This window comes from Eubalaena glacialis, chromosome 1 (assembly GCF_028564815.1).
Source record: "Eubalaena glacialis isolate mEubGla1 chromosome 1, mEubGla1.1.hap2.+ XY, whole genome shotgun sequence".
Classification (NCBI taxonomy): Eukaryota; Metazoa; Chordata; class Mammalia; order Artiodactyla; family Balaenidae; genus Eubalaena; species Eubalaena glacialis.
The window spans coordinates 28,105,786-28,119,478 of NC_083716.1; the positions used below are offsets into that span (position 1 = coordinate 28,105,786).

Consider the following 13,693-nt stretch of genomic DNA (forward strand, 5'->3'; position numbering starts at 1 on the left):
TTTAATATATTTTTCTTACTATTACAAATGAAGTGTATCTTTTAACTAGCTACAGTTCATACACCTGAAGGTTACTAATTTCTCTTTATTAACATTGTACCCTGGCATCCATACCAAATTCTCTTACTGGTTTGCCATAGCTTTTCAGTTGATTCTTAGGCTTCTATGTATACATTAAATCACTTTTTCTGCAAATAATGAATCTTTCACCAACTCATTTCCTATCTTTACATCTCTTTTTTTTTTCTTGTCTAATTGTTTTGGTCAGTAGCTCCAAAATAATGGTAAATAACAATAGGCAGTCTTATTTAAAAAAATTTTTTTTGATTTAAAAAATGTGCCCATGTTTTCCCTGTTAAACATACTGATGGCATTTAGATTAAGTTAGATATTAAGAATATATCTAGGGGCTTCCCTGGTGGCGCAGTGGTTGAGAATCTGCCTGCCAATGCAGGGGACACGGGTTCGAGCCCTGGTCTGGGAAGATCCCACATGCCGCGGAGCAACTGGGCCCATGAGCCACAACTACTGAGCCTGCGCGTCTGGAGCTTGTGCTCCACAACAAGAGAGGCCGCGGTAGTGAGAGGCCCGCGCACTGTGATGAAGAGTGGCCCCCGCTCGCCGCAACTAGAGAAAGCCCTCGCACAGAAACGAAGACCTAACACAGCCAAAAATAAATAAATAAATTAAAATAAAAAAAAAAAGAATATATCTAATTCAAGATCCATTTCAACTTTAAGATTTAAAAAAAATCAAGAATGAATACTGAATTTATCAAATGAATATTAACTGTTTATATATAAATTGTTTAAAAGACAATTTTTGGAGTTAATTATGAAAAGAACACTTACACTAGATCATCTTCATTAAAGTCTGGCTGAAGATTCTCCAGAGGAAACAAAGATTTAAAATCAATTCCCATATTGAAAAACACAGCAGCTATATCAGACAATGATGGAATCCAAGGCCAAACTGGTGAATCACTGAAGGTATCTAGTTAACAGAAGAAAATATTTTATCCCAAATCCTGGGTTCACAAACCCATAGTTGCAAGATGACAGTTTGCACATGAAACATGGATTATTACTATGATTTTATAGAAATGGCAGCTGGTAATGATATGTTAACCATATAGTTATTTAGAATGATCATATAGGAATTACAGATTTTCAAATAAATGTGAAGGAAAAGACATTTATGAACAAAATACCTGCAAGTGATGGATAAAAGGGTGTAACTCAGGAGCAACATTTTCAAAAGACTGGAAAATAACAAGAGTGAAAAACCAACTACTGCTAACACAAAGATTTTACCATGTTCAGTGCCTATATAGTCCCAAGCCTTAAAACAAGTGAAAAAGGTAAATCACAATGCTTGTTTCATTATAAGGGATCTCAAAGGCAAGAATGCAAGTGTCATAGTTTTGCAGTGGATACTTTCAATCTTCTCAGTGCATAATCAGTACAATACTGCTGCTCACCAAAAAGCCATCAAAGTTAATTGGCTAAATAAACTTGCAACTATTTCCACTTATCCAGCACAGTAAGCTATGTCTTGGTAAAAATTAGGTAAGGGATGCCACTTGCAAGATCTTATACCCTTTTTCTCAATGCAACTAGAAAAATGCACTCATTTTTTATTGGAGTTTAATTTCATTATTAAAGACTTTATATTACAAAAATAATTTTTTATTCTATATACCCAAATATCCTAATTGTTTAGTAATATGAAAGAGATCATGTACAAAGCAACCAATAATTCACACTGTTAATCACAATAAATTTATCAACTCACCATTTCTTATTGTTATTTCCATTAATGTACTTAAAATCTGCACAGACACAATACAGTCTGTATGAACTGACATCATCTGCCAAAGTAGATAAATGATAGAGTATTAAGAGAGAAGAAGGAGCAAAGAGGCTCAGAGAGATGAACATACTCCACCCAACATAATACATGAGTTGGAATTTAAATCCAGGTCTGATTTGTAAGTCAGAGCCCTTTCCATTCTAACATGCTGCTTGTTTTTTTTTTTTTTTTTTACAACTTTCATCTATAATTAGATAAATATAACTTTAAAAACTATCAAAAATACCTTTCTAGTTCATATTATGCCATGAAACCCAAAGACCATAAAGGAGAAGGCTACTAAATTGATCACATCACAGGCAAAAATCAAACCACAAACTAGTAAAAATATTTGAAAAGATACAAATATACAAATTAATAGACCAATGTATATTTTAAAGAGCTATTCAGTATCACTAGTAATCAAAGAAATGCAAAGAAAAATGACATGATATCATCAGCTGACTTCAAGACTGGTAAAGATTAAGAGTTTTCATAACACCCAGTGTTCACAAGAGTACTAGGAAAGAGGGAGTATGTCCAGTATGAGTGTAATTTGGTAAAAATTGTAAAGTCATTTGGTAATATTTATGCAAAGTCACTGTCCTTACACTTTGATCTACTCAGCCTTTTTAACATACAGGAATTTATATACAGAAGCATATAATTAATGTAATTTTACAAGACAACTTTTTGGGAACAAAATCTCAAGTTTAAAAGACGTTAAAAAATCATAACATATTGAAAGTTATTTTAAAGTGGTTTTGTAGAGAAAAACATGTTGTATTTCTATTTCTCTTTTGTTTTGAAACCACGGATTATGATTATAATAAATTTAAATCTAAAATATAAGGGTGAATAGTCCAAACTCTGGTTTCAATCAGGCATAAAACTTGTGTCATTTTGAAGTCAACCTATGTGAAAAAATGTCTTTGCTATGATGTTTGAGTCATTACACTCTGCCACTAGGGGCAGCACCATTCAAAAGCATGTTGGACACAGGACAAGTTCTGCATAAGAATCTTTTTGTGGGGGGTGATGAATTTTAAGGTGGGCAATACAGTACATGAAGATAAATAAATATGTAAGATACATACATACATATAAAACAATCTAATGTCTGTCAATTGAGATTGGGTTAAATAAATAAATAAATCATGGTACAGCACTACAAAGGAATACTATTACTATTACAATATAGTATACAATATAAAGCCATGAAAAAGAATGATAACATGTCTATACTGAGATGAAAATACTCAATAATTTATTGTTACCTGAAAAAAAAGTTATAAAACAGCACATATTCTGTTCACATTGTCTTTCTGGTCAACTATGTTTAGACACATGATAAAATCATGAAGATGCAAACATTTCAATTACATTTTAACAATTAAATTTCAAACTATCAGGACTATAGCATTAAAATGAATTCTGACATACTTTATAAAAAAAAAAACTTATTAGTTGGTAAGTCTCTCCATCATGAAAAATGGACTTGGAATTGAAAAGGAGAAATGAGACAAAGTGTCTTACACAGAAAAAGCACTTAACAAATGATTATTAGTTTGCTTTTCAAAGAATAAATATAAAGAGTATAAAAAGCTGCTTACATGAAGATATACTTGTATGTCATCATTAGGGTTTTAAAGGCTATAATGATGGGCCCACACCAACAAGATGAAAACACAGATAAATGCAAAGTCCTACTTGTAAATTTAAGAAAAGATATATTACATAATTAGAGAATAATGACGTCTTGGTGTGACAACAAATGAAGTTTTGAATCGCAATAAACGTAAGTATGTGGGGGCGGGGGTAGATGCGTAAGAGCCTTGCTGGAAACTGCTGGTAGGAAAGACCTTATCTGGAGCATATATTCATTTACTGGGGGGAAGGAGGAACACTTTAGGAGGGAAACTGACAAGCTAAAGGTCATTCAGAAAGGTGATCGGTAAAGGGACTGGATATTTAGTGACTCGAGAAAGTTTAGTGTGGGGAGCGATGAGGGTCATGATAGTTGTTTAACTGAAGGACTGTTAGACAGATGAGGCATACTGCGGGAAGCTACAGAAAAGATAATTAGTACTACTACTTAAAAAACCATATGGAGGCAAATTTTGATTTAATTAGGACTGTTTAAAAAAAAAAAAAAAATCACTGGGATCCAAGTAGTGAGCTCCTAACCACTGGAAGCAAATGCTCCTGCCCCACAGTCTGTCCCACCTGTTATTCTCTCTGCCTAGAATGCCCTTCTCCCATTTACCATCTGACATATCTATAAACATACACACACCTGTTTATTGTCTATCTCCTCTATACGAGAATGTGGGTTTCATGAAATCAGAAACAATGATTTTTTTTTTTTTTTAGAAACAATGATTTTTTAAATTGCTGTTCTCTCCAGCACCTGGCACAGTTGGCACTCAAACATGGCAGCTATATGAAAAATGAATGAAAAACTATATTGGAATATCTAGTTCTTGCAAATATGAGATTCTCTGAAATGTAACCTTAAAGCCCAGATTAGAAACTGCATATATTTCCCCCACTTCTCACTTCACATATATAGTAGTTACAGTTCTCTGATACCACTGATATTTATAAAGTTACCATGTAGATAGTATAAAATTAATTATTTAAGTGGATTTAAAAGTTAAATACGAATGGGGAAAACAAATATTCAGTTGGATTTGCACTCCCCGCACCCAGTTATGAATGGAGAAATATCAGTATACAAGTCAAATCCTAAAAATGTATGTAGGCACCTCCACAAAAATGGGGGGAAAAGGTAGAAAAAAATCCCCCCAGCTACGCAAGCATTAGAAGACTTCTTCTAAAGCAAACTACAATAGTGATTTACCAGTGTGATGAAATGTCTTAGGCACAACTAGCATTATTGCCTATCCTGCACACTATCTGCATTAGCATTCCTTTTATAATCTCTTTATACTGACTCTTTTTGCTTCATTCTAGCCCACTAAAATCATGGGTTTGATATGCTAGATTTTTTCTCTAGTAATGTGCAAATAAGATTATATTTTAAAAGTTTATTTTTGACTGGGAAATATAGAAAGAGGCAACTATACCCCCCAAATATTTCTCTTACCCGAAACAGCCACTTTAACACAGGTACAGGACACTGGACATAGTGATAAGCAGAGGTAAGGAAGCCTTGTGTTGTCAAAAAAATCTGATCTGTTTTCCCTGATCTGAAAAAATACAGTGAAATCAATATGACTGTTATCTTCAATGGCAAGAAACTTCTACCACCACCACATCTGACATAATCAGGGAAATGAGCAAGCAAACCATCGCAGTCCATGGAGGTGGACTCTACCCCAATGTGGATGGGTTACTCATGAGAAATGCAATCAGTGGCCTAAAGCTGAACCAATCTGTTGGCTTGGCTCCAGATTTATCTGGTGGACAAATCTACAGTAGCTGGCAGTGTTGAAGAGCCTATCAAGTCTCCGAGTATCGTCTGCTTTTGCCAGCTTGGGTTTGTACTTCCATAAAACTCAGCACCACAATTAATGTGATCTCTCTGGATCTGAGCTATCATGTACTGAGAGAAATTAGACCAGTTTGGGTATTGTGGTAGAGACTGTTAATCCCAACATCTATTCTTGTCTTTCCTCTTGGTAACTGAACCCTGGGGTTTTTAGCTGGGCACACTGGCTGCCTGAAATAAAAATCACTTCTCAGCCTTCCTTGTAGCTAGGTGTGGCCATGTTGACTAAGTTCTACCCAACTAACCATAAGTAGAAATGTTGTGTGGGGTTTCTGGGAATTTAAAGGCTGGAGCTCCAGTAGCACCTGAAGCAACCAGGTGCTAAGGATGGTGGGGAAGAAAGATTATATGGTGAAACACCAGCCCTGGACTTCCTACCTCTGAACTTCTTCCACATCAGAAAGAAATATACTTCTTGTTTAAGCCTTGTTATTTTACTTTATTTATTTATTTTTAACATCTTTATTGGAGTATAATTACGTTACAATGTTGTGTTAGTTTCTGCTGTATAACAAAGTGAATCAGCTATATGTATACATATATCCTGATATCCCCTCCCTCTTGCGCCTCCTAAGCCTTGTTATTTTGACAGTCCCTGTTATTAGATACTGATCTTAACCCTAACTAATAAAGGCATGTAATATGCCAAGCGACTATCTTACACTGCTTCCTATAACTAAATAATAAAACACAAAGAGCAACAGTAATAAGTAAGAGGATGAGGAAACTGGATAGGTCAGAATAGAAATTAACCTTTCAGAAGATTACATCAGTCAGAAATCTTTCAATTTTTATACAAGAAAAAGTAAAATGTCTATTTTCCTACTTACTTAAGAATAAGCTTTTCTACAGCACTTTGTCCGATAAAACCAGAGTCTCTTAAATCCAAGGTATACTGATTGAAAATTTTTCCAGAATTAAGGAAATTAAATATTTCTTCGCCTGGATGATGATCAGGAATAGCATCAATTGTAACTGAAAATTTCTTTAGAAATTCTCTGAAAAAAAGAAGTTATTGAATACTGAACAGTTATACTGCATATAATTTTGTATTTAAAGATTGGGTGCAAAAAACCCTTTTCTTAGGACCACTATTAATCCCACATTAGAAGACGAACATGAGAACACACGTTCTGCTCTCCCACTTTTTGCTAGTATTGCATAGTTATAGTCCAAAGCCACTAAATGTGTCTGTGTGAAAAGAATAGGAGAAAAGACAAAAAATGTAACTTGGCCTTAAAATCTGCCTTTCAAATCCACCTCAGATGGATTAAAAACCCATCATAGATTATTCAGAGTAAATAACCATCAATGGCCCATTTATTTTACGAAAACAAAATTTTAAAATGTATTTTTAATACAGCATACATCATGAAAAATGCTGTACCTGTGCTCTTTTTTCCTCTGATTTTATTTATTTACTTATCCAGTTTTATTGAGGTATAACTGACATACAGAACTGTTTAAGTTTAAAATATACAGCGTAAGGATTTGACTTACATACATCATGAAATGATTATCACAAGTTTAGTGAACATCCACCATCTCATATTGATACAACATTAAAGAAATAGGAAAATTTTTTTTTTTCTTGTGGGGAGAACTCTTAGGATTTACTCTCTCAACAACTTTCATACACAACATAAAGCAGTGTTAATTATATTTCTCATGTTGCACATGACATCCCTAGTACTTATTTATCTTATAACTTCAAGTTTGTACATTTTAACCACCTTCATTCAATCCCTCCCTCCCCCAAACCTTCTGCCTCTGGTAACCACAAATCTGATCATTTTCTTTGAGTTTGTTTTTGAAGTATAACTGACCTACAACACTGTTAGTTCCTATTACACAACATCATATTGATTTTGTACTTCTATGCATTGCAAAATGATCATCATGAAAAGTCTAGTTATGATACACCACCGTTTACAAAGCTATTATATAGTTATTTACTATATTCCCCACATACCTGTGCTCTTCTAAGAGGCCATCTTCATCATCTGTACTGTCTTGATCGCCAATTCTGATTGGGGATTTAATGCCTCGGCCCTGCCTTATGTCTTCCTGTAGTTGCTTCTGCAGTTCATCTAGCCTGAGAATCGAAAGAATGTTATAATAAATGGCTTAAACTAAAGATTTTTTTATTTTTAAGGTATATCTAAAAGCAGCACCAAAGAAAACTCTTATTAAAAGATTTGAATATTTCTTTACGGCTAGGACTTCAAGAATGATGTCCAAATCATTTAGAGATCGGGGGAGGAAAAATCACAAAGAATAAACACCACTGATTTGATTATCCCTCTAATCTTTAATGCTCACTGGACTTCCAGTAGACCAACAACCTGATAACGTTAACTAGGCTTTCTAGAAGCAGTAGTCATCACCATTGTCACTGTGATTATCACAACACCCAACACTTACTAAGCAGTTACTATGACACTGTACCAAGGACTTCATGTATTAACTCTTTTAACCCTCACAATTCCATGAGGTAGATTATTACCCATTTCATACACGAGGAAACAGGCATTAGAAAAGCTAACTTGCTCAAGCTCACAATGTAAGGAGCTGGGATTCAAAGCCAGAGAGTTTAGCTCTGGAGTCCTTGCTTATATTGCTTGCCAAGATTAAGTTACTTTAACCAAGGTCCTTATTCCCAGCTCCAGCCCCACAGTAGATGAGTATAATACAACAGTAAATGACCAGTGAAGGCACTGCTCTATCACTACAGGAAAGAGTTAATCATCAGATCAAACTAGAACCTCTGCCTTTGGTCTGTGCAATGTTCAATTTTAAATAAGCAACTTCAGATCTGACATCACAAATCACATGAATTCATGAAACTTTTAAAGAATTTTACAGTTGACGGGAATTCCCTGGCAGTCCAGTGGTTAGGAATCCATGCTTCCCTTGCAGGGGGCACAGGTTCCGTCCCTGGTTGGGGAACTAAGACCCCAAATGCCTCACAGTGCGGCTAAAAAATAATAATAATAATAATTTTATAGTAGAGACAAATTGCTCTAGTTAAATTCAGAAAGGGGAATACTCCTCACTTACTAACTGTCTGCAATTCCTATGCTTAGCTACTTAAAGACACATATATACCAACTTCAAGCCAACTGAGGTTTCAGTGAATTTCTCTGCATTCGTTTCAAGGACAGTCTTTGAACTAATAAGGATATTATTTTTCCCCTTTCATAAGCAAAAGCAGTTTGCAACTAGTTACATAAATTTCATTGGGGTTATTATAATCCCCAAACTTTTTGATTTCTGTATGTGTGTGTGTGGGGGGGTATCAGTAATAATTCTAAACTTCTTCCTCAAAAGAGTAATTTGATGTAGAAATACCATTTCTGGTTATACTCATTTCAAAACTTGGACTAGGATGGCATACAAATGTTTAACAAGTATGAAGATGCTACTTCATACCTGTTAGGATGGCTATCATTAAAAAACCAGAAAAACCAAGTGCTGGTGAGGAGGTAGAGAAACTGGACCCGTGTGCACTACTGGTAGGAATATAAAATGGTACAGCCACTATGGAAAACAGTACAGCAATTCCTCAAAAAATTATGTATAGAATTACCATATGATCCAGCAATTCCACTTCTGGGTATATACCCAAAAGAACTTAAAGTGGGTACCTGAAGAGATAATTTGTACATCCATGTTCATAGCAGCAAAATTTACAGTAGTCAAAAAACAGAAGCAACAACAGAAAAACAAAAAACAGAAGCAAAAAACAGAATGCAACCCAAATTTAGAAAGTCCTTCAATAGATAAATGGATAAATAAAATGAGGTACATACATACAGTGGAATATTATTCAGCCTTAAAAAGGAACGAAATTGGGTCATTTGTAGAGACGTGGATGGATCTAGAGACTGTCATACAGAGTGAAGTCAGAAAGAGAAAAACAAATATTGTATATTAACGCATATACGTGGAACCTAGAAAAATGGTACAGATGAACCGTTTGCAGAGCAGAAATAGAGACACAGATGTAGAGAACAAACATATGGACACCAAGGGGGGAAAATGGTGGGGGGAGTGGTGGTGGTGGGATGAACTGGGAGATTGGGATTGACATATATACACTAATATGTATAAACTAGATAACTCATAAGAACCTGCTGTATAAAAAACTAAATAAAATTCAAAAATTCAAAAGAAAAAAAAAAGGAAATTCTGACACATGCTACAACATGGATGAACCATGAAGACATTATGCTAAGTGAAATAAGCCAGTCATAAAAGGACAAATACTGTATGATCCCATTTATATGAGGTACCTAGAATAGTCAATTTCATACTAACAGAAAGAATAGTAGTTGCCAGGGGCTAGAGGGAAGGGGAGAATAGGGATTTATTGTTTAATGGGTATAAAATTTCAGTTAGGGAAGATGGAAAATAAAAATTCTGGAGATGGATGGTGATGATGGTTGCACAACAATGCGAATGTATGGTAATGCCAGTGAACTATACATTTAAAGATGATTGAAATCGTAAATTTTATGTTATATATTTTTGTCACAATAAAAAAATACAAAAAAAAATTTCTACCCATGCTTTTGATCAAGAACTTCAGCTACCAGATACCAGCTGTGGTAAGCAGAAAAGAATTCATACTATTAATTAATGCGGTATGCCATAAAAACCAGGATCTTCTGATTCAGCCTGTAAATAAGAACACCTTATTTCTAACATAGTTGACAGCAAATCTGTTATAACAGCACTAGCACAAAATACATGCTCATTTCTCATGTTTTTTTAAGGTAAATTAAAAGCCAGCCATACAAACAGTATGTTAAATTTAGCAAGATAGTCACGATGCTAACCTACCTTTGTGTGTCTTCCATCTCCTTCACTAGACGCTCTAGAGTATTTGTATAAGTTCCACTATGAACATGTTCCTAAAACAAGAAGAAAATTTGGGAATACTTTATAACATATCTTAGTAGAAGAATTGGGATGTTTTAAATTATTCAGAACACTAAAAAATATTTTCTATTTCAATAACCTGGGCCAGGAGGATATCTTTCTTAAAAAGATAATTTTCACCATCATGCTTTAAATCTAGAATTTTGTACTGCAGGCAATTTGATTTTACCATCTATTAGGAAAGGCACTACTTATAAAAACCGTGCTAGCCTTAGGAACTGACTGTCAACACCCAAGGGCTCCACAGCTACCCTGTCTTTATTTTTAAATTCTATTTTAGTGGAATTAAACTACTAATTTTTAGGTGTTACCATGAAACATTAACACCTTCCCCACCAAATTTTACACACATGAGAATTTAATTCAGCTTATTCCCAAGATAGAATGAAGCACTTTATAAATAAAATTGCACACCACAATTAACAACATTTCTACACTCTACCTTCATTTACAGCAGTGGTCTCCAAAGCAGGGGGTGTGCAAGGTGATCCATTGGGGTGCAGGAAGAAAATAATAGAACTTCTATTTATATGGAACTTCTATAGAAACTCCAGTAGAACTTACTCTATTGTAACTTCTATATAACTTATATAGGAAAATACTTTTTTCTTCTTCCTTTCAAATTCTGTTTTCTTCATATGCTTTAGAAAGTACATAGTAGTATAGTAGTACATGTATATAATCTATAGGTATACATATATATTGGGGTACATGCTCAAAATTTTTTTTACTAATAAAAGTGTGTGTGATCAAAAAAAGTTTGGAGACCACTGATTTACAGTTAAAAGCTGAAGATATGGGAAATTCATTAACCAAAAAAGAACTATACCACTTTCAGTCTAATTATAAGTTGTAACAGTGAATTTTAAAGTAAATTCTAACAATCTATCCCTCTTTCACTAGTCAATCCATCTTTCTCTCAAGTAAAGATAAATGTCATAAAACTACTTACTGTATAGTCTGATGACTGAGATCTAAGCCCCTTAGAAAGAGCAGGAGGCTTTCCTGTAGTTGCAGGAGTCTGATTGAAGTTCAAAGCCATTATTTCTTCCAGTGATTTTAATGTTTCCTCTTCCTCATCACTGTCTAGGTTATAACCTAAACTTTCTTCATCACTATCAAAATCACCCCTTAGTTTTCTTTTCAGTGCACTGCTACCTGCATTGGAATTTCCTGAACTCTCTTTATCTGAAGGGGCTTTATCTGAAGGTGCTGTTGGGCTCGGAATACATGGCACAACTTCCAAAGCAGCCGGGGGAGACTTTGTAGGAGTGCCATATTCTGAACGCAAAGATCCCCCACAGATTTTCCCTGTAGATACGTTAGAATCAGCCTTATTAGTCTTTGCTTTGTGTTCCTTGTGTTTGGAGGACTCTGTAGAATGCCCAGAACATTCTTTAGATGAGGAACGCTCTTTATCTTTTTTAGGAACTGGAAGAGTGCAATTTTTAGCATTTAACGGAACCCGAGAGGAACCAGCACTTGGAACATGGGAAAGTAAAGGTAGAAGTTTTGTCTCCTGTGATGCCACAGAGCTAGCAGTTTTATTTTTCTGAAGGTTGCTAGCTTTTTTAACTGCAGACTTTTCCTGAGGTAAAGATAAGTGGGGTTTCTGTATCTTAGTCTCTTTGGTACTTGCCACACGAATTTGGTCACTATTCCTGGAAGAATGGTGCCCAGAATTTGAAGGTGCCAAGCCTGCAGAGGAGCAATCAGCTTCTTCATTCGGTTCCTTGGATATATCTTCCAAGCGCAATACACCACCAGGTGTCTTCAGTGCAATATGTTTTATAAATTTTTCTCTCTGATGTGGTCCATCAGGACGCTTCTCAAGGAAGGACTCTTTTGCTTTTGGCATTATAGATTCTCTTGTGCTTTTCAGATCTGAGTCCACAGAGTTCCTTTTTCTTTTGTCAGGGAATTTATTCTGCTTAGAGCCTGCTAAAATTTAATTTTTGCCAGATTAGTGAAAAGTATACTTTCCTATCTTATTAAAGTTTATTCAGTAAGTGTCTAGAATACCCTGACAAAATGTTTAAATTCTAAAAGTTTAGGCTGAGATTATTAACCACATATGGAATGAGGAAACAGAGTTAATATTTTATTTATTAACTGATAAATAGTAGTGTCCATGAAATTTAGTCCAAAGCTAATGACAAATGCTCATTTTTATTCAAAAGCTATTAAAAGTTTACCACCTAAATAGAATTAGAGGTGTTACACCCCAAAACACTAAAAAACTGCTTATCTGTATCAAGGAAAGGATCCTAAAGGCACTTTTCCTCAAAGTGCATATACTCTTTCTTAGACTAAAGCCTACCTGGTTCTAGAAATGTAACACTTTTACATCTAAATTTATAGTACCTTAAAATACATATACAATAACTAGTTGAAGGCAGAAAAATTTTAATTTCTCAATTAAAAAAAATTCCCCTAAGTCTTTTTCCCTACAATTAAATTGTTTATTCTTTCCCATGTATCCCTCTAGTCTTCAGCTGTGTTATGGGTTGAACTGTAGCTCCCAAAATGATACGTTGAAGTGTTAACTCCCAGAACCTCAGAATGTGACCTGAATTAGAAATAGGGTCTTTATAGGGGCAATCAAATTAAAATGAAGTCATTAGGGTAAGTCCTAATCCAATACAACTGGTGTCCTTATAAAAAGAGGAAATTTGGACATGGAGAAAGACATGCAGAAGGAAGATAATATGAAGACACATAGGAAGAAGATGCCACGTGACTGAAGTGATGCACTTACAAGTCAAGGAATGCTAAGGATTGTAGACAAACACCGGAAGCTGGAAGGGCAAGTAAAAGGAGTCTCCCCTATAGTTTTTAAGAGAGAGCATGGTCCTGCTGATAACCTTAGTTTGGGAATTCTAGCTTCCAGAATCATGAGACAATAAATTTCTGTTGTTTTAAGCCACCTAGGTTTAGGTACTTTGTTATGGCAGCCCTAGGAAACTAATACAACCTGTCTCTGTGTTAGGAGCTCCATCCAGAAGCACATATATTTGAGTTAACCAGTTTTTTAAAATTTCTGTGTTTAAAAATGTGATGTTTCATTAATTCACTCTTAAAATTTATTATTCATTAAAAATTCACTATTTATATAACTAGTATTCTCAAAATCAAATTTCCCTAAATCAAGTTCTTTCTGCACATGGACAGATGTCCCCAATTCTTAACAGCTTGATTTAAAAAACAAAAACCAAAAAACCTCAAGAGTTAAGCAATTATTTGCATAACCTGATCAATACATACTCTGGAAAACTCAATTTATAAGAATGAAAAATCAATTAATAAACAAATGCTCCTATCTACATTCTTCTACAGATACTTTTATTACCTGAGAAATCATTCCATGCCCACTAAGTTTTCTGG

At 34.7% G+C, this 13,693-nt stretch overlaps 1 protein-coding gene across 4 annotated transcripts in view; it reads right to left on the reverse strand.

Annotated features, from left to right (window-relative positions):
* Positions 1-13,693, reverse strand: part of SLF2 (SMC5-SMC6 complex localization factor 2) — a 40,097-nt gene that overhangs the window by 18,156 nt on the left and 8,248 nt on the right. For all 4 annotated transcript variants that reach the window (XM_061205803.1, XM_061205727.1, XM_061205647.1 and 1 more), the window contains exons 5-11: positions 11,262-12,250; positions 10,211-10,281; positions 7,338-7,460; positions 6,196-6,363; positions 4,961-5,063; positions 1,795-1,870; positions 852-993 (exon numbers count right to left, since the gene is read on the reverse strand). In XM_061205803.1, the coding sequence (XP_061061786.1) occupies positions 852-993; positions 1,795-1,870; positions 4,961-5,063; positions 6,196-6,363; positions 7,338-7,460; positions 10,211-10,281; positions 11,262-12,250 (1,672 nt within the window). The remainder of the gene's footprint in view (positions 1-851; positions 994-1,794; positions 1,871-4,960; positions 5,064-6,195; positions 6,364-7,337; positions 7,461-10,210; positions 10,282-11,261; positions 12,251-13,693) is intronic.